The sequence below is a fragment of the Athalia rosae genome, chromosome 4 (genome assembly GCF_917208135.1).
Source record: "Athalia rosae chromosome 4, iyAthRosa1.1, whole genome shotgun sequence".
Classification (NCBI taxonomy): Eukaryota; Metazoa; Arthropoda; class Insecta; order Hymenoptera; family Athaliidae; genus Athalia; species Athalia rosae.
The window spans coordinates 14,720,280-14,740,727 of NC_064029.1; the positions used below are offsets into that span (position 1 = coordinate 14,720,280).

Below are 20,448 nucleotides of genomic sequence, written 5' to 3' on the forward strand. Positions count from 1 at the left end.
TTAGATTTAATACGCCTAATTGTAAAATATACAAGTTCAGTTTTTTATTACTTAAAAAATATTATTTTCTCTTATTGCTTGATTTTTTTCATTTCTTTCTTTCTTTCTATTCTTTACGCCACAGCTGGAACCATTTCGACAAAAGTTTCATAAATATTATTACATTATCCATAATTCGTCGTTCGTTTGTATAATATACATACGTTTTCGATTCGGTGCTAATAATCACATTATATCAATGTTGTTGATAAAAATACAAATAACGAATACGCTGGGAATTGTTTTGTACGAATGTATTAAGATCGTGCGACGAATTGAATAAGATGTTCGAAAAAGAGGAAAACAGAAAAATCCATATTATATACATCATCATCATACTCCACAATAACTATATACTAATATTACAATAATTAATAAGCGAGTTATTTTATTTTTAATTTTCAAATATGAATAATATAGATTCAAAAATTTATTATATCTATATAGAACGTGATAACTTGTCAAGAGAGAAAAAAGAGAACAAAAAATCAACTTTCATCTACGAAAGATAATGCTCTTCTCTTTAGTTATTATTATTTTTTATTTTTCTTATTTCGTTCTTATATTTTCTTCATCTTGTTGCTTCTTTCTTTTAAATTAAATATATATCTATATATCTATATAAATAAATATATACATATATATATTATATATTGTATTACAAACGACTGCTCTATACTGCTAAAGTACAAATGTTTCATTTATTTTATGAATATAATTAGTTGGTTAGAATTTAGCTATAAAAGTTATCGCATATATATAAAAATATATAATACATATAATATACACACACATATATTTATTTGTAACATCGAAAAAAGAAAGATCTATACATTATATTGTAATAATGCGGGCGTGCAGTCATTTATTAACAATATAATGAAGTGCATTGAGATTTTTCAATAAGCGAAGGACGTTCGATTTCCCGTTTTCGCTTTCATGTGACTCGTTTTTGAACGTCCTCATATGAATCGGTTGATAACGAGCGATTGAATTTTTTTCGATCTCTCAAAATCTCAAGGTATATATATATAATTGCCAATTTGACTCCTGCACGAGTAAAAAGAACCAGCTTCAGTACTTACGAAACTAAACCCGGTGTATTCTACCCACTAAGTTTGAATATCGATATACTTATTAAATTGAACAGAAACATAAAGAGGAAAAACAACAATTTATATACTTTTAATTACATACGTCATAATTATATTTGCTCAGTGCTTACCTATATTTTATATTATCGGTAACGATTCCCATATATGCAAAATACATTTTCGACACAAATAATTCAATTGCGAGCTATTGGGTTGTCACGCACGAATATTAATATCAGCAATCGTCGTGGTTCATAGGAATTTTCAAAAGGAAAGGGATGCAAATTGAATGCCATTCAATCGTAAATTAATATATGTACGTATAGAGGCACTAATATGGCGCTTTCATTTCCGAATGAACGTGAATTATTACACAATATTTCAGATATATAAATCAATAACCGCTCGTTAAATTGCACGGGTATAGAGGCGCGGGTGGACATTTTCGAAATAAATTCAGCAATTTCAGGATTATCAAATTTCTTAACCCATCATGATTATTAGACGGAACGTACGAAATCTGTCTGTACGTGAGTCTTAATATACCTAATTTTTTTTCTTCTCATTTTCTTTTTGTTTTTTTTTTTATGAAGTTTTTTCTACAAGTGAAATCTGCGTATTCGCGTCTCCTAAAATCGTCCGGAAAAAACAGAAGATTCTTCATCGCTTTTTCCCCGTAAATTTTCTTAAAATTCATATTCTTCCGCGTTCGTCGTCGTATATATTCATCACTGCATACTTATTGATAAAAAAAATAAAAAATTAACATCATCTTCGTCATATAATCATTATGGTCATCGTACATAATTGATTCTTTATTCTGTGATCTATAACTAACTATGCTGTATACTAACTTTTAGAAGAAAAAATAAAAAAAAAAAAGAAGAAGAAAAATGAAAAAAAAAGAAAATAAAATAGATAAATAAACTGATATTTCTATCCAATAATTTTCAACTGCAGACAATTAAATATTAGTTCGTGATCATTATAATATATCATTATTAAATAATATATAAGGTGATAGCGTATTAGACTGTAAATAAATTTAGAAAGCCTCTTATACTGATCAAATCGGTAATAATATCATATTTTAATGTTGATGTATAACGATCGTTATGCATAATTATACACGATATTAGTAAATGAAGTTATCGATGAGAAAAATATCATGTTGTAGGTATACCATATATGTAATAATGCATATATTAATATATATATTGTATATGTATAATACGTTACGGCGATATCGCAATCATTTCACTGCCTCATATATCTTAATTTTCAAAAACAAAAAATCCGATAGACCGACCATGAGTTATATTTGGCAATTATTCGGTTACTTGTTCTTCAACAAATATTACCTTTCAAAAAATGGCGAAACCAACTTCCTCACCTCCTTACAAATAAATCCCTGCATCATTTTACTGGTAGTCGTAACTAAGGAAGTTAAAAAAAATAAACGTAGAGTACAACTAATTCTCCTTCACCATTTTTTTTTGTATTTTGAGAGCGTTCAGAAATATGTCCAACGCAAATACAAAACGTTCAAGTAATAAAATGCGCCGATAATAGATGTTATATTACATTAAGTACAAAATTTATCATTTAATTGAATCTATATAGACAATCATATGTATATTGGCTCTGCACCGCTACCCCTAAATTCACATAATTGCTGGATTAATTAATTTTTTTTTTTTTTGTCACCGCAGAGAAAAGATTTGCCTATTCATTCAACTTCTGAAAATAATTAGAAATTGTTTCATGCTTAATTTTTCCATCAATCGACGACTTCAACAACGTGATCCTCCCTTTCTTTTTGGAAGAAATCAATTTATGGATTAATGAATATACATACATATTATACTCGGGTATTTGAATGAAATTCACTCTATCCCCCATTACAAGCAATTCAATGATAGAAACGGAATGAGATTAAATTAAAAATTGGTAATGATGTAGAGTACATTGATTGCTAAAATTTGTTTCAGTGCTTGCAGTGGTTTTGAAAAAATGACTGTAAAATTTATGTGTTACATTGAGAGAAATGGAAGAAAAATCACACGTGACATAAATTTAAATTCACAAAGTACTTGGTGCCAATTAAAAACTAATCTCTAAACTATAGTTGCGAAGTTTAAACGAATGCACTTCAATTCTAATAGAATAAATTTATATAAGTATATATATGTATAAATTGATCTAAAGCGGGATCTAAAAATTAAAAGAGTAAAAGAGAAAAAAAAATTAAACACGTTGCCTCCGAGAGTATTCTGTAGTATGGCAATAAGCAAATAAAACTTCAAAATAGCAATTTGTAAGTTTCTATTGTGCACTTTACACCGAAAGTCAATGATGAATCTGATACGTTGTAGATTTGCGCGAAATAGAAACTACTTATTTTTGAAGCTATAATAACGACAAATGAAAGGAGAAAAATTAATTAATTAAATTGTCTCGAAGCAATTATGCAATAGCCAACTCGAATTTTATATCATACAATCGCGTTAAAATAATTATATTTATTACATCATCCAGCACATTATCATGCGCTCATATTTTCAACCCATTCACTACCCTCTCAATAAAAACAAATTTTGCTTTACAATTTGTCGCTTACCTCGGTGCTCAAAACTCGAATTTTGCCAGAAAGTCCGTGATGAGTTGGCTTTCAGTCATTTCTCTGTAAGCTTTGAAAATATTTACACATAATTTCTTTATCTCCCACTCTGTATGATCTATATTATACGTACATCTCGTCTCTCTATATAGCGACTGAATCTGCGATATGTTAATAATTAAAGTTTTAATCAAGGCCCACAAAAAGCGCGCGGCAAAGTCCTACCCGCGGAGATGATTATGAATAATGCCCGCACCTCTCGTGATAGCAATAATAAATTTTCACCTTGAATTTATCGTCTCTGCAACCCTCAAATTCGAAGCTACAGAAATGAAAATTGAATTCAATTGAAAAATACCAATAAATTCTATGATTAAAAATTGACAAAATATTGTTTCACGCATATCTTTCAGAGCTGATCATAAGCATCATATTAATAAAAATATTACTAATAATAGTAGTAATAATAATAATAATAATTGTATAGATGAACTGGAGTCGATTATGGTTGATCACATTATTATTAAAGCAAATATATATATATGTACATATATATATACAGAGCGGACAACGTGAAATTGCGCACCCAGATTTTGTGCGCAAGCGTGAATCAAAACGACAGACGAATTTATCATCTGCTAGCGTGTTGTACCAACAGCCTCAGATTTCAGCTGTAGCTGTCAAATTGTCGATCACCAATACAGCTGAGATCGCCGTATTCAAATATGACTGAGGTATGTTGTGTCAGGTGAATAATGCGACACAAAACCAGACACAGATAAGTAGGGTGGCATAGCATCAAATAAAATTGATCAATTGAATGAGAGATTAATTAAATGTCGACAGAAATACACTCATCGAAAAGTTCAGGTTAGGTTCTTGTATTTGACAGCTAAATCTGAAAGCGGAGTGTTGTTGGACATTCTGCGAAACAAATGCCGACGATCGCGCATGTGCAAATGGGGTGCGCAATTTCACGTTGTCCGCTCTGTATATATATACGTACATGAAAATCGCCTTCGCGTGTTTATGTAGGCATGATACGTACATATGTAATAACAAAAAACCCAAGATGAATATGATATAATTTAAGAGCATAAAATAATATATACACTTTTTTTATTCAGCGCTAACCATATTTTATATTGTTATATGATTTTTATTATTATTATTATTAAGATACTATCATATTACCATTAATATTTTTACTATTAAGTTCATTATGTTTAAGTAATATTACCTTATTAATAAGGTACTCTGTTTGCAGTATACCCCTCAACATGTATTGTCCCTATCGAGAAATGGTGTACTTTTTCATATAAAAGGCATTGCCGAAATAAATATGGGGTTGGAAGGATTAAATTCCTTGAATTATTTGACCATGCTATCGTGATGTTCCCACCCACCCACCCATGCACCCATCGGTTATTTAAATAAATGAGACAATATCGTTCAATTTATATTTCACAAAGTTTATTATAAAATATATCAGAACTTAATTAAGTACATATTCAACTACGTATTTATATATATTTGTATGTATATATATGTGTGCGTGCGTGAACATCCTAGTGATGAGCACGTGGCATACGAATACAGCCTAAAACTAGTCTAGCGGTGAACTCGCTATAAGTAAGAGACACACTCGACGATTCGCACGTACCTTATAGATAAATACATAAATGCGAATAATGATGAAACGCAAAGTCAGTCGGTAATTGTAAGCTAGACAGGGCGGTTGCGGGTCCGGAAAAACGGTTCACAATCAGTAAGATTCTTTTTGGGTGTGCAGCGAGGTGCGCAGCCCTTCGATTTTATGGATTATGTGGAAATTTTGTTTGAAAATATTTGCGAAAAAAACTAACGGTTCCACTATTTCGCCCTATAAAGTGCAGTGTAAATCATGGCGAATCACATATTATTGTACTATTTACATCACAACCGTAAACACAAAGGTAAGAGAAAACTAATTAACAATGCTGCAAGTATTTGTGCTACTCGTGGTGACTACTTATGATCCAATATTACATTCTAACAGATTATCTCCACGTGCTTAAATGATTAATTCGTTGTCGATATCTCAGGAGGATTTATTTATCCTGGCGTTATCCTGTGTATTGTAGGTGCACGAAGTACACCGTATACATTTTTATATTTTAATACTAATAAATTCGAAATCTTGACAGTAATTTTGATTAAAATGGCCCCAGTCTTTTCAGTCTTTCGCGGATATCTTCCTAATTTCATAAAACAGTTGAGCCTGGCAGGTCGAGCCTCGATTAACATTTGTCTGCTTGTTTGTTTTAAATGTTCGTAACAAAATAAATAAGTATTTAACACCAGAAAGAAAAATACAAGATAACAGAAAAACTTATTACGTTGCTTAGGTACGAGATCTGTGAACAAATTATTTAACAGATATATAAGGGTATGCAGGTATATTTGTTATAAATATCGTATATTCACGAGTCACCTATATGCAAATTCCGATAAACGCGAGCACGTTGCGGTGAGCTGTTATCAGTCAATATTCGATTCGTTTATTCATCGAATCCCAAGAATTTCCGTATGCTGCGTAACCGTCAATATACAAATATAAATACATGGTATTTCACAAGCTCACTTTTGGGAAACATTCTACGGGTATAAAGGGATATGGGATTACGGAGAATAGGAACCAGCCTATACATCGATACTATCAGAAATAACGAGAAACCGAACGAACAAATATAGTAGAGACAAATTGTAAATGGCAGTTGAGATGTATAAAACAAAGAGAAAAAAACAAAAACAAAAATCACGCTATACAAATATTATCTTATTTTTAGCTAAATTAGTGCCTTATACTTATACAACGAAGGTTTAACAATGAATATTTTTCACAACTAAAACAGTTCTCCAAATCGGTTGATCCGGCATGGCAATGAATACTTGAACTCAATGATACATGATTATAATTGCGTTTGTTGTTCGTAATCAACGAAACAACGTCCGCGTAAATTTCAGCTTATTATTTTCCGTTTTTTCATGTAAGCCATTTTCACTACGTTAGCAGCATCCAGTATCAGCGAATCCAATATCGCGGTGGTTAGTTCATTTTTCACAGCCAGTTCGTCGTGATGGAACTTTGTCCATTCGTCCTCCTCCGCTTGGGCCTCTCTCGCCAATAGTTCATCCACGCGATCGCGTCTTTTTCTACTCCAACGCATGACCAGATTTTCCCTCTGCAACTTAGTCTTGAATCCGAATAAAGTTGCCACTTCTTTGCTCACGTAATCATTGAGTCCCTCGACCGTTTTCGGAATTTTCATCACAGGCTTCGTCTTGGCATTTGGTTTGAGCCAACTCGGGCCTGGTTTCTCGTATTCGGATTGATATACTTCCGATATAGTTTCCTTGCAAAGGTCGAATAAAAATGTGTTGTAAATTTTTCTATCTCTTCTCGTCGTCTCATTATTATCTTTGCTCAATTCGATTATTTCTATCGGATGTTCAAGGTTTATTATATCCTCTCCGGACTGTTTAGCACGATAAATTAAATGTGTCGCTCGTTCAGTAAATGCTGTCAAGTCATCAACGTTGGTAGGTACCACAGCAAGAACGGGGGACGGTGATGTCTGTGAAACAGATAATCTTCCGCCACTTGGAGGTGTGTACGGCGGAGGTGGTTTATTGGGAATTTCTCTAACATAATAAGAAACTTCTTCGGCTTCTAATTTTTTTATCTATAAAATAAAAAATCCGATTATTTTCAAATTACGGACGAAACTGAATCTCTATTAAACTCGCGAGTTTCAGATTCTGTCACTAATCACCTCTAATTCAATTTGCAGTTGCTGAATCCGAAGTAGTTTTGCCTCTAGTTCCGCAACATCCAATCCCGGTTGTTCTAGCGACACTGCGATTTTTCAAATGGTAAAAAAAAAACAATCATTAACGAATGTAAATTAGTATCTATCCAAAATTATATTATCTTCAATCCATTAGTCGATTGGTTTCTTTTTTTTAATTTTGATTTAATACTTGAAAAAATGCGAATCATCAAAGTATGGACGGGACGGATTTACAATTTACTTGTTCGAGTGCTATAGATAAACAACTATAGTATTTCAAGGTACGCAATTGTCATAGTATAACGTGTGACAAAGCCGTGATGAGCTTGATGGCATTCCACAAATATCGATAATGTACACTATGAAGTTAAATAATTGTGAAATAAAAATCCGTAGCATTTTCAGGGGAAGGTGGTTACTATAACTTGTGTATTAAAAAAGAAAACCATAATTTTCAATTACATCGTGGAATGGCTACTCTAGAACGGTATCATTTAGTTGCAGGAAAATCTCATAGATATAAAATCGAAATAGAAATGGGAGTGTTTTTCGTTTATAGATCGATTGGTGAAATTAGGAAGTTCGTTACTGTGAATTTCGCAGAAATTGATAGTTTGTAAAATCGGATTTCTATAAAACGATATACTATCCTAGAAATCATCGTTAGATAGTACAATGCCACGTCCCTACAACGAACTATATTGAAATATCGATTTTTTATTTAATTTGATTTAATTTCTTTTCTTTCTATCCACACTTCATAAGAATCCATGCTCCAAAATTTATGGGATACACATCCAGATATTGTTTGGTGTGCACGAAGGAATCAAGATCAAGCATTCATGCGACATATAAATCGTACAAGGAGGGAAAATCAATATTTTTATCACATTCCAAGTTTTGTAGAAAATTACCTTTTAGGTAAAAATTGTCTTGATATTGTTATTCTGAAAATAAACAACATATGGCTATACCAAAGATGCTTCACACATTAGCAAAACATTTAGTATTGTGGAAAAATTAAGAATATCATTTGTCAATGAGTATATGTATGTAGAGAGCACACAAAAATAATGTCATACAGCGGAGCAACGTCTTATCGTCAGCCAGAGTAGTAATTCATAAAATCATAGCAAGAATTGTTGTATATGCGATTTCAAATATTTGAACATTTAATTTATGACGCGTAACGCAGCGTTGAAACAAAGCGAACTAAAGCATCTCTGCTGTCGTGTTTTGCATTTGAAACACAACCAGTACCTACTCTTCAAATAATTGCATCTACTTTTCAAAGATCCATCGAATCTTCTCGGCTCCCAATCTTAGCAAAATTATATTCATATGAAATCCTAAGACTACGGTCTAATCGCAATAAATTTGAAATTATTTTATTAGCGTGAAATCTAATGAATGCACTGTAAACGTAAAACAAAATGTATGAAATATGGGCAATATAATGATATGCATATGCAGTGCTTCTTAATTGAAATGATTAATTACTACACTAAATCGATCGTAAATTTCAATAAAAAAATGATCATATGATCTGTTGAAAAACAAGTATACACGCCGTGTCTTCGTGTGAACGATAATAACGCAGATCGTTGAAGAATCAAAAATTGGCAGGTACTGATTTCCGTTCATAAAATTTTATCATAATATTCGAAACAACGTTTTCTGGATATCGTCTAACATAAATGGGGGCCATTTCATATATTTCGTTAAATAGAGAACACCCTTACCTTTTAATTTGTCGATCATTGCTTCGATGTCCTTCTCTGAAGTAGCGACGACAGGGGTGGCGTGAAACTCGGTCCTCAATTCATTATTTGTAGCCAGCAAATCATCGTCCAAATTTTCAATATCGAGCCTAGAGTCATTCGGATCTCTGGGTGAATCCATCTCTATCTCAGATACACTTCTCGGGGTGTCCACCTCCTCGCTGGATTCGGAGGGTAGTTCGACTTCATACTTCTGTAAGATGTCTTCCGATTTTTCCGACGCTTGCGACTCGTCTGATTTTTGCGAGGCACAGTCTGATTTTTCTCCTATATTCGTTTTGTTTGACGAGTCCTCGGAATTTTGCGACATGGCAGAAAGATCTTGCGAGGGCTCGTGCATTTCGTCAACTTTTTGGGACGCATCTTGGTATCCGATTATTGGACGGTCGTCAAGCTGCAGCTCCAAGTTTAACTCGGACGATTCGTCCGGAATTTTTGAATCACTCTGCCTCCCAAGATTAGGTGGATCAGTAGATTCATCGACAGTGAGTTGAATTTTTCCTTTATTTTCCTGTTTCGATAAATTTTCTTCGGAACGCAATGTTGGACTCGTGCTCTGGGGTTGATGCATGATCACATCAACGTTGCATGAGTGGGAATCAGGTTTCTCCAACTCTTCCTCAGATTTTGAAGTGACATTATTAATTTCGGGATCAGAAGTTTCTTTTATTACACATCCAACTTCTTGATAATCCAATATCATGTTTATTATATCAGATTCCGATATTTCTCCTATTTTGTCATCCTGTGAAATTTCTTCGGAAACTTCTCCTGAACTTTTATCGGACGAGGCCTCAGACTTTTGTGACGACCTGCCTACCTCTGATTCCGTATAGGTTTCTTTCAGAGATTTCTCAACTGTTGAACGATCGTCTAATTTAGCAGCACTGATATTTGTATCAGATGCTGATTCGGTGGCTTCGACAATTGGTGTTATGCGATGAGCAATTGAATTCGGATCGCTCGATGCATCTGGTTTTCCGCTAGAATCGGGTACGCCAAAATCACGTAATATATTTTCAATCTTGCTTGGTGGTACGGTTGATTTTTTCGATGAATTATTTTCCTGATCGATCGCAATAATTTCTTGGTGTTTGGAAATCAATTCTGCTCGAGAAACGGCATTAACAATCGGCAGATCAGATACCGTATTCGCTTGAATGGGTTTTTTCTTCATCGCTTCAAAATTTTGCGATAACTTCCCGGACCTTTGAAGCAGTTCGTCAATCTTTTTACCGTGATTGTCAGGGGTGAGAGAAAAGTGTTGAGATCTCTGCAGGCCGTTGTTTGATTTCTGAGTAATCTCGTCCAAAATTCGGAGTACATCTTCAGATTTTTGTTTGATCTCATACTTTTCGGGAAGTCTGTGAGTCTTTTCGAGTCCCTGTCGATCGGAACGATGCGATTCAGATTTATCCATAATTTCCGAGACCTCCAAACTTTCTTCGGATATGTCTTCGTATTCCGGATCTTTGATTGTTTCGAACATAGCGTCAGTTTGCTCCAAATGTTTCGCCACATTATGGGAATTCCGACGATCCGAAATTGAATTTAAACTCTGTAAATATTCCTCTTCTTCTTCGTTTGCTTCGGGTCCAAGAGGTATATTTAAAATCTGTTTACCGTGGCTATCTTCCTCGTCAGTCTGCGATTTCCTATCAGACTGCTCGAGTTTCGATGCATCCGAAATGGAAGGCGGTTCAACGATATTTTCATCGAACAGATGATCTGTACCTATACTTGTAATCTTCCGAATATCTTTCTTCGCGTCAGACGCGTGAGAAATTATTTCCGCGATAGACATAATGTCATGTTCTAAAGAATTTAGATAGTCGATCACTTCCTCGTTTTTATTTTCTAGAGAGGATATATTTTCCTCCATGAGTTTTGTGCTCATATCTGCCAGTTCGGGAGATTTAACGTGTTCAGATATGATCGATTTCTCAATTTCATTCAGAATTTCTCTACTTCTTGCTTTGAAATCGATTTCTTTGTCAACCGATTTTGGTGATGTTGAGTTCTCGGGCATTATTTTCAACATTATTTCGGTCACTTGCGCGGTCAAGTCTTTATCATTGATTTCTGAATCGTTACATTGTTCCTCTACAATATACGTAGCGTTGTTATTTGCAATGATCGATCCCCCAAGCTCATCCTTATCTTGACAAACGATATCTGACTCAGACAGCTCTGGCGACTTGTTGGTCTTAGAATCATTCGCGCTAGTATTTAGATCAGATTGCGGATTATCTAAGTCCGTAATGTCTGCGGAAGTACCTTTTTCAGAGTCGCCAGTAATATCTGTTGCCCTACCCTCGTTCTCGTGAATAATTTCAGGTTTTAATTTACTGTCCGATTTTTTACTGAATTGTGACATCATTTCGGAAAGTGTTTTCAAATCATTCTCAAGCGTGCTTATGTCATGGTTCAAATTTTTATCCCCCAGCTCCAAAAAACTTAATTTATTCGACATGGATTGCGATTTTTGCACCGAATTATCAACATTCATTTGACTGATCGCGGCAGACCCTTCGGTTGTAGACACGATATCACCGGCAGTAGCTATGGAAATAGCTTCGACTATTTTTTCAGAAGAAATGGATATCGGCACTGACTTCGCGATTGAAACATCATAGCTCTTTGAATGCTCGATTTCAGAATTTGATTTAATTGATTCGGACTCACCCTCTCGCACGGAATCAACTTCTTGTATGCTTTCCGAAATGCTGCTGGTTTCTTGATTTGAAGATCTTCTTGATTTCCCTGACACGACACTTCCTTCGGAATCCTTGACTTGTTCAATTGGTGTACCCTGATCATTATCCGTGCCTCGCGTCTCATGTTGAGCAACTTCCGTATGGTGTATTTTCGCCGAACGCGAATACTCGGTCTCATTATATTTCGAATCGGATTCAATCTTTGCACTAATATTAGAACTTTCATCTCCTGATTTATCTGACGACGATCTCGCAGTTATTAAACGGCTATTATCTTCAATACGTTCAGATATTATTCCACTTTCAATATTTTCGGAAATGAAGTCCGATGCTCTCGATGCGGTACTTTTAACATCTTCGAAAATTGATTGAATACTCTGAGTCGTGGCTTTTCTATCAGAAACTGAAACCTCAGATGGATCTATGATATCACTCACAGTTGATCTTAGTGCTTTCCTATAACTCGAATATTCGTGTTCTGAATTTTCACTTCCGTAGGCATTGTCCTGATCCTTACGCCGACTGTTATCAGATATTAAATTTCTCAATTCGGATTCTGATCTGGATTTTGACAAATCGCTGTTCTTGCAAATTTCCTTTATTCTTTCTATTGGAATATCTGGGATTTTAAAATCGGTAAGAGATTTTGACTCAATGGGAAGCTTCTCTGACAAACCATCGTTCAATACGCCACGTTTGTTCTCCAACTTTTTACGCATTTCATGGATGGTTGTATCATATTTCTGTCGTTAAAAAAAAAAAAGCATAAAACCATAAAATATGTTCGATACACTATGTCAAGTTTTCCACTGGGTTCTTTTTTTTTAATATAGATTAAATAAATAATTTACCTTGATTTGATTGAGCAGATTAGCTTCCAATGCTTTGAGCCTCTGTTTGGCTTGCCGCTTAGCTTCCCTTTTCAACCGAGCCATCTCAGTTCTTCGTTCTGCCAGTTTCTCAGCTAATACTTCAATTCTACTTTCTACATCACTCGTATCCGATGATACCGTTGTATCTGAAAAAAAAAAAAAATATTCAATGCATGATTTCTTCAAGCTTTGATAGAAAAACGATCACAAAGATTAGGTCAACTATTTACCGTGATATGAAAGAGCATTGGAAGCTGCACTGACAAGCTTGAACGCAGCTTCCTCCATGCGAGCAACACGACTTTCTTCTGCACGAAGTCGAGAATGCCATGCAATCCACTCTTCGACACAATTTCTGCGCGATGCAAGAGCAGCCTCTCTGGCATTCAAGATTCTAGATCATTGAAATATTATTCGTGTTAAATTGTGATAGGAAACTTTTACACCATACATAAAGAAACACAAAAGTAATATTACCTCCATTTACATACAATTTGTTCTATAAGAGGGATATTATTACGAGAAAATCAAGAAATCTCAGGTTTTCACGCACTAACATATGGTTCTTTACCTCAAAAATGCAACGTACAACTAAATACCGATTTTGGAGACAAAATGAGTCCGTAATGATTTGATGGTAAAGTGAGCAAAACCATAAATGGCTCCTGATAGAGCAGAGCTTCTTGATAGAACAGAATCTGCAAAAACTGTGGTATCTGCTGTGCAACTTTGGGATACGCAGAGGGAAATCTATTTATATCGGTGTACTCCAAGCGAATATACATTCTGAAGTTATTCTTAGACGAATGGCAGAATGCAATTTCTAAATGCCAGTATCACGACATCCGAAGTTTGTTACGAATTGATAGTGAAAATTGCATTCAAAAAATTGACACAAAAAATTACACCATTTTCAGTAAAATTCAACCAGCTTGTGTGGAAATTTGAAGAAGAAAGATAGAGGTTTTTCTCTAATAAATGGGTGTTTAAATGAAACAATGTACTCACTGTTCAAGTTTCTTAGAAGTTCTGAAGTGGTGGTCTTGCGCTCGAATTACTACAGATCTGGAATAACTTTTTTCGCTCTCTCCTGAACTGTGATGTGAGATGGTAAGCGTGCTGACTTGTGACCTGGTTGACATATTTCCCACATTTTTCAAATTTCCGTCTTGTCTACCAGAAACACTTCGTAATTTATCTAGCTCTTTTCTAGACATGTTCTCTTTGGCCTCATGTTCGTTTGCTATATTTTTAAGTAACTGGTAGTTCTTTTCCTTCACAGCCCTCGAGTGCTTCACTAATGCATCCAAAGAGCTTTGACTTTCATTCACATCAATATCATCCATCATACAACTTTGATGATTACCCTCAAGTGGTGTATCATCTCTTTCAATTTTTGATCGTTTACTATGGTATTTCACAATTTCCTCTGGGATTTGGGAACTCGACTTAGATCGTAGAATATTTTCAGATAGAATATCTGATGAAGATTTTGATTTAATACTTCTGGACCCCTTACGTTTTGAACTAGACTTAGAGTTCTTAGAGCTGCTTTGGGATTTTTTAGAGATTTCCTTATTTGTCATAGATGTGTATTGATTCTTACTCGAAGTTTTAGAAGTCATCTCAGATATATCTTCAATCACCTGTGAGGACTTGGATTTCCTAGAACTAAGTTCTTCTGCGATGGAGTCAGATTCACCACTATCCAAATCTTCTAGATCAGGTATATTTTTCTCATTCAAATACTCTTTTTCCCTCTTTGGCTTTGAACTTCCAAAATTTATCTCAGTTGCCTGAGAGGATTTGGATTTCTTGGAAATATCATCAACCAATGTGTCAGTCTCAGATCTAATATTTTCTGATATTGATTTATCAGGGTCGTCCAAAGCTGGTTTCAGCTGAATCTCCTTGAACTTTAATTTTTCTGGGCCGATCGAAGCGTCTGAGCTCTTTGGAAGCTTTTTGGTAAGTGTGTTTGATTCAAGATGAGTCACATGAGATTTATGATGGAGATTGTCTATTGTCGGCATGGCCTCTTTGTATTTACACGATTTGGCCTCATATCTAGACTTTCCATCTAACTTCTGAGCAGTAAGTTGTTTCATGATTAATTTCTGTGAGTCTGGTGACATCTTTGAATCCATTAACGAAAGGTCAGAATGCTCAGTCAGGTTATCAAATTGATCATTCATCAACGACTTAGCATCATGTCTCTGAAAAAAAAATTAAAATTCAGAAAATCCAATGCATCATTATTAAAACTGGATTTCCATCGCAATATTATTCATGATCTCACCTCCTGCACAGCGCTATTATTATCGGACTTTATCATTCTTCCTTCAGATTTATGAACTCTAACATCAGGTATCTGAACTTTTGTTTCCAAATGAGAACGATCTAGTTGCGATTTATCTGAATCTACGAGTGAGCTCATAGAACTTGGACTTCTGATATCATACCCTTTCATAGGGCCAGACAAACGTCGCGGAGATTGACTATCTGCACTCCTCTTTAATTTAGTAAGAATATTTTTCGTGGACATTTGAGGATTCAACATATTTCTTTGCTTTTGAAGCATAAGTTTACGTTCTTGGCTAGCTTTTTTGTGCAGTTCCTTCAATCTGTGCGAATAATGTGATTAGATGGTATTACAATACAGAATCGCACTTACTTCTCCATTTCTACTCACCTAGTCATTTCATCTTTTTCCTGTTGCAATTTTAGAAGCAAGGCTCGCTGTTTTTTCTTTACAGAACTGATTCGACTATCCTGACCCATGTCACGTAAAGCACGTTTCTGTTCTTCCAACTTGACTAACTTTTTTGTGCGATCATTCAAAGTCTTTTCACGTGATTTAAAAAGCATTTCAATTTCATCATACCTCTCCTTCTCATCTTTTATTAATTGAGCCAACTGGAATAAGTTTTTGATGTTATATTTGCAACTTGATACATCAATACTTCAAACTGTTATGCCTAGGTAGGAATTAAAAAAAAGTTCATACCTCTGAATCTAGATATTTATTAAAAGAACAAGTAACATCTCTCCTTGAGATACTTATTTCTGTACCAGTTTCTGTCCTAATTGACGATGTTGTTTCGTGTAAACTTATCTCAGACATTGTGTGCATTCTACTAGGTAAAGAGATATTCTCTATTTGGTCACATTCTTCAAACTGATCAAAGGATTCCAAAGATAATTGTGGTATCTCTTCTATAGCTGCAGAACCTCTCTGATAAGTGATACCAGGTATTTGTCTGCCTGGTGAAGTCTGTATGAATAGTTAATCAGTCATCAATTTAACTCAAACGATACATGGCAAAAGTAATATTTGAGCATATTAGAAAGCTTATTTACATGTCGCCGTCTAACTCTGGGAGCTTCCGTTTGCGTTGCAATATCATTTGCAGTTTGAGTTTGGACTTCTATCACACTCACAGGAAGACGATTATGTTTTCTCAAGGCATAATCAGCACCTCCTATTGTGTCTTGGGACTGTTTTACACAATCCAGTACACCAGCCGGTTCTACACTTGGGTTCTCATTACCAGTATTCATTACTTCATGATTTGCTTCCTTCGAATTATTTTCCCCTTTACCCTCAGATGTTGTAGGATACGTCGAAAAATCATCTATTGCAGAATTTCAATGAAGATGTCAATATTTTAGTATTATAGGAAGTATCAACCAAATTATGATTGGTGAATATTTAAATATGTACTTTTTTTCAACGTTTCTGGTATATTGTGATCACTCTGTATTTTTTCCCGGTCCCGTTGCAAAAGCAGCAAGTTTTTTCGTCTGATTTGGTTTTCTTTTTGTCTAAGTGAAAATTCTTGTTCTTTGTCTTGTGTAGCATTATATAAACAATTTTCAACATCCATGACTTGTCTCAGCGATTCATTGAATGAATCTAACAAGTGTAATTCCGCTTGAAATTGCATGTGCAATGCGGTTGGGTGAAACTAAAATTCGAAAGGAAACCATGACTACGGTACAATAAAATATTTGAGTAGATGAAGAGTAAAATTAAGAAAAAATATTAATACCAATTGAATGCCAACATCTTTTGATTGAGTGTTATTAGCCAAGGGTTTGTGTTTAGGACTCCGTAATTCAGTTTCACTATCTTGTTCTTTTACTACATTTTTTCTCCTCTTGGATCGAGGAAGCAAATTGATATCTGGTGTTACTAAATCACAAAATTCATTTTGCTCTTCAAGACTTTCATCACGAAACGAAATTCTTACTGGGTCCAACAAAATCCCTGAGGATGACTTAGATAGCGAATTTTCGTATCCAGAATTTGATTTGTTTAAGGCTTCACTAACTGTACCGTCAACTGTTTGAGAGTCAGTATTCGTACTTTGGCATGGTAATTTTTCGGTACAGATTATCTCTTCTGAATTTTCATAAACTTTTTCTATTCGACTTGTGGTACGAGAAGGCTGGTCAGATTCACGCGTCAACTGGTTGCTTTTTGATTGCTGTGATAATGTTTCATTTCGTAATGAATCATCGCTCTTACTTGTCACATCTATTCTACATGAGTACCCTGCATCTTTTAAACTTGTGAGTGATCCAGATGGAGCTTTATTATCATCTGAAGTATCAGACAAAATTATATCTTTTGCATCCGATTCACTGTTAGCAGGTCTCTGTTTCTCGTAAGACTTTTTCATCTGGATCTTGGAATAATTTTCAAACTGCTTGGTTTGCCCTGGAGATACTAGCTTGCTTGAATGTTTTTGCTGCTTCAAACTCAATGGCTCTGGATTCTTGTACTTGTGATCATTACATTGCCTCGAGCTATTGAAGTCCTGAGTAGTCACTTTATGCAAATGTTCATCATTGTCACTGAGCTTACCTCTGGAACTATCTCTTATAGTGATTCTATCGTGTGATTTTATATTTTTCTCAGAATTCGAATCAGTGTCGTAATTTCTGTTCTTACTTTCTGAAGAACGTTCACGGACTGACCTAACTGACTGCATGCTAGCAGATCTGTGCTTTTTGTCTTCATTTTTTTTTGCAGTAGAAGTTAGAAAATTCTTACTCTTAGGTTTTTTCAATCCAAAATCACTCTCCCTAGGCACACTACTTAGAAAATTTTCAGCTTTAAACATTTCGAACATCGAATCTGGTTCTTCCTCAATGTCTTTCCTGGAAACGTGTTTTGACGTTTTTGATCTCCTTGGGGTATCTTTTAAGATATCATCTTTCCTTAGGAGGCTCGAATCATCTTTCTTAATCCTTTTTGATCGATTTTCTTTTTCTCTAGAGCTATCTCTAGCGTGTTCTTTTTTTTTACTGAGACTAGAGCTAATAGACAACTCTGGGACTTTAAGTGGTTCTATGTTTTCACAATTTTTTATTGGAGATCCCTCAAGTAAACTGAAATCTAATTTGCGATGTGCCTTTTCACCATTTTTAGGAGATTTATTACTGCCAAGCGATACATCATCTAATGCATGGGCATCAAATTTCTTGGCGCTCATGCCTCCTAGAGGCTGGACAAAATCTTTTGCTGTAAAACCATCTTTAATTGAATAATCTAATGTCTTTGGGGAAATTTTCAGGTCTGGAACTTTGAGTGGCCTGATGAAATCCATTTTCTGTGCCGCTTGATTAATGTTTCGTTTAAAATCTGTAATCGTTTTACTTATGTCAACATCGCTATGTGACTTATCCAGTTTATCAGGTTCATAAGCTCTTTTGCATGCCTCGTCATGCATGTTAAGCGCAAGCTTTCGTTTAACTGCTGTAATAAATGTGAACGGATATGGCTGAACAGGATGGTAGGAAAGCAGAGTTTCCAAGCCTTTAATATCAGATTTTGTCTGTGGATTTGTAGAACTTTCTGGTTTGAACTGATTTAGTTCAGGACAAGCACGATATTGTTCGTTAAAAATCTTAAAATTCTGGAGTGCCTGCGATGTCTGCAACAGCAATAATTGATTCTTTAGGGAAAGTAGCATGAATTTTAGGTGCCTTGGTTATTAGGCAAGAAAATAGAAATGCTTGAATAAATTTTAGACACAGTGCCATTGAGAAGAAAGTAATCTTACAGCTGCTGTAGACTCTGCACGACGGACAATGACATCTGGATCAGAGAAGAATACATATTTTTTTTTTGTTTCTGTCTCTTCTTTATTGATATTGCTCTTCATATTCTCATTGCTTGTTTAGATATTTAGCATATTCGATATCTACCCAGTCTGCAATAATTACTGAAATATTCGCATCCTGGAATTCATTATTTCAATTGCACTTTAATTAATCATCGGCATTGCATCCTAACAAAACAGGTTGATATGTTGGGATGAGGATCTGAGAAAGTCTTATGTAAATCTTAGTAGGAAATAAACTGTGCAATGGGGAAAAAAATCCTTTCATATGCTTAATGAGTTATTTATCAATCTGTGAAAGAATGCATGATAAAATTCATCAATTGGGAAGTAAAAGACTTTGTTGTAGGATCTTTGGTAGGAATGTTTTTTTTATTGTTCCTGGGAAGTAATTGCGTAAAAAGACATCAACTAAGAATCAGAATTTTACCCTGGAGGTCTATACGTATGTTGTAAAATATGTCAAGTTCAAAATTTAACGTACCAAATTAACAGGTCCTGTATGAAAATACGGTAAACCAACGAATTCACTTATAACCTATGGTACGACACAGAATTGAATAAGGTATGCACCTTCACGTTTAAGGTGAAATATAACTGTTAAAATATCTCGAGTAACAGGTTTAATTTCTTCGATAAAAATTTGTTAAATTGATTTTTGCACCACTCCAACGTATAAGATTATTTTTCACGAATCAGCAGTCTACGCTTTTACACTATTTATATTGCAACTGCATAGATGGCACAAGTATTACTGGCTATCGTTTAGAGTGATGACGATGACAGTAAGATACCCCGTTGCCAACCCCTAGCTGGCGCTGTCGACTCCGATCAGTTGGCTGTCAAGCGTCATGGCGTCGTGCTCAGTAGCTTAGCAACGAGCCTAGCAACCAGATGGGTAGACGCTCCTGGACGCTATACGAATTCTTCAGACTGTGGCCATCGTCCCGTGCAGCCGGTTCATCGGGGGTCGCAGGGTCGAAATGGAACACCTGGTAATATCTTTTCCCAACGAAATTGAAGGTGAAAATTCTATTTTACCATATAAAATATTATTTAACTCGTTCGCTGCTAAATAAAACTTTTACGCATCGAAACATGGTAAGGTCATGCAAGGTGAGCTATGCTTTGCTCAACGTCGTGTAGCAGCGAACGTTTTAATTACGTCCTAAACGATTTACTCTTGATTAAATAATCTGAAAATATGATTGTCGCTATGCAATATTGAAAATGTTTCTCTATCCCATCCCAAATATTAAAAGCCAGGATTTTTATTAAGCGAAAAATATACTGTCCCGCTGTAAGAGGGAAAACTTGTATTTTCAAATGTTTAATGTCTTATTGTTAGTTGTTCTGTAACT

General features: G+C 34.9%; 2 protein-coding genes across 2 annotated transcripts in view; one reads left to right on the forward strand and one right to left on the reverse strand.

Moving 5' to 3' along the window:
* Nucleotides 1-5,204: 5,204 nt before the first annotated feature.
* LOC105687649 (centrosome-associated protein 350-like) lies at nt 5,205-19,713 on the reverse strand. The gene is made up of 14 exons (XM_012403456.3): nt 19,572-19,713; nt 19,028-19,205; nt 17,009-18,898; nt 16,681-16,924; nt 16,317-16,591; nt 15,964-16,230; nt 15,649-15,872; nt 15,256-15,580; nt 13,965-15,172; nt 13,187-13,350; nt 12,936-13,102; nt 9,329-12,827; nt 7,569-7,651; nt 5,205-7,478 (listed from the first exon to the last, which is right to left on the reverse strand). The coding sequence occupies exons 2-14, from the start codon at nt 19,127-19,129 to the stop codon at nt 6,756-6,758; spliced, it is 9,171 nt and encodes a 3,056-aa protein (XP_012258879.2). The 5' UTR covers nt 19,130-19,205; nt 19,572-19,713; the 3' UTR covers nt 5,205-6,755.
* A 259-nt stretch (nt 19,714-19,972) lies between these two features.
* LOC105687631 (angiopoietin-2) overlaps nt 19,973-20,448 on the forward strand; it is a 57,536-nt gene continuing 57,060 nt past the window's right edge. The window contains exon 1 of the mRNA XM_020853294.2: nt 19,973-20,082. Coding sequence (XP_020708953.2) covers nt 19,982-20,082 — 101 coding nt within the window. The 5' untranslated portion in view covers nt 19,973-19,981. The remainder of the gene's footprint in view (nt 20,083-20,448) is intronic.

Excerpts from the sequence above, each read along its gene's own strand:
- LOC105687649 (XM_012403456.3), bottom strand. The coding sequence starts at position 19,129 with ATGAAGAGCAATATCAATAAAGAAGAGACAGAAACAAAAAAAAAATAT. Across the intron at positions 16,592-16,680 it reads ACCAGAAACGTTGAAAAAAA|ATGATTTTTCGACGTATCCT; the intron begins GTACATATTTAA and ends ATTCTGCAATAG. Across the intron at positions 15,873-15,963 it reads ATAAATATCTAGATTCAGAG|TTGGCTCAATTAATAAAAGA; the intron begins GTATGAACTTTT and ends AACTTATTCCAG.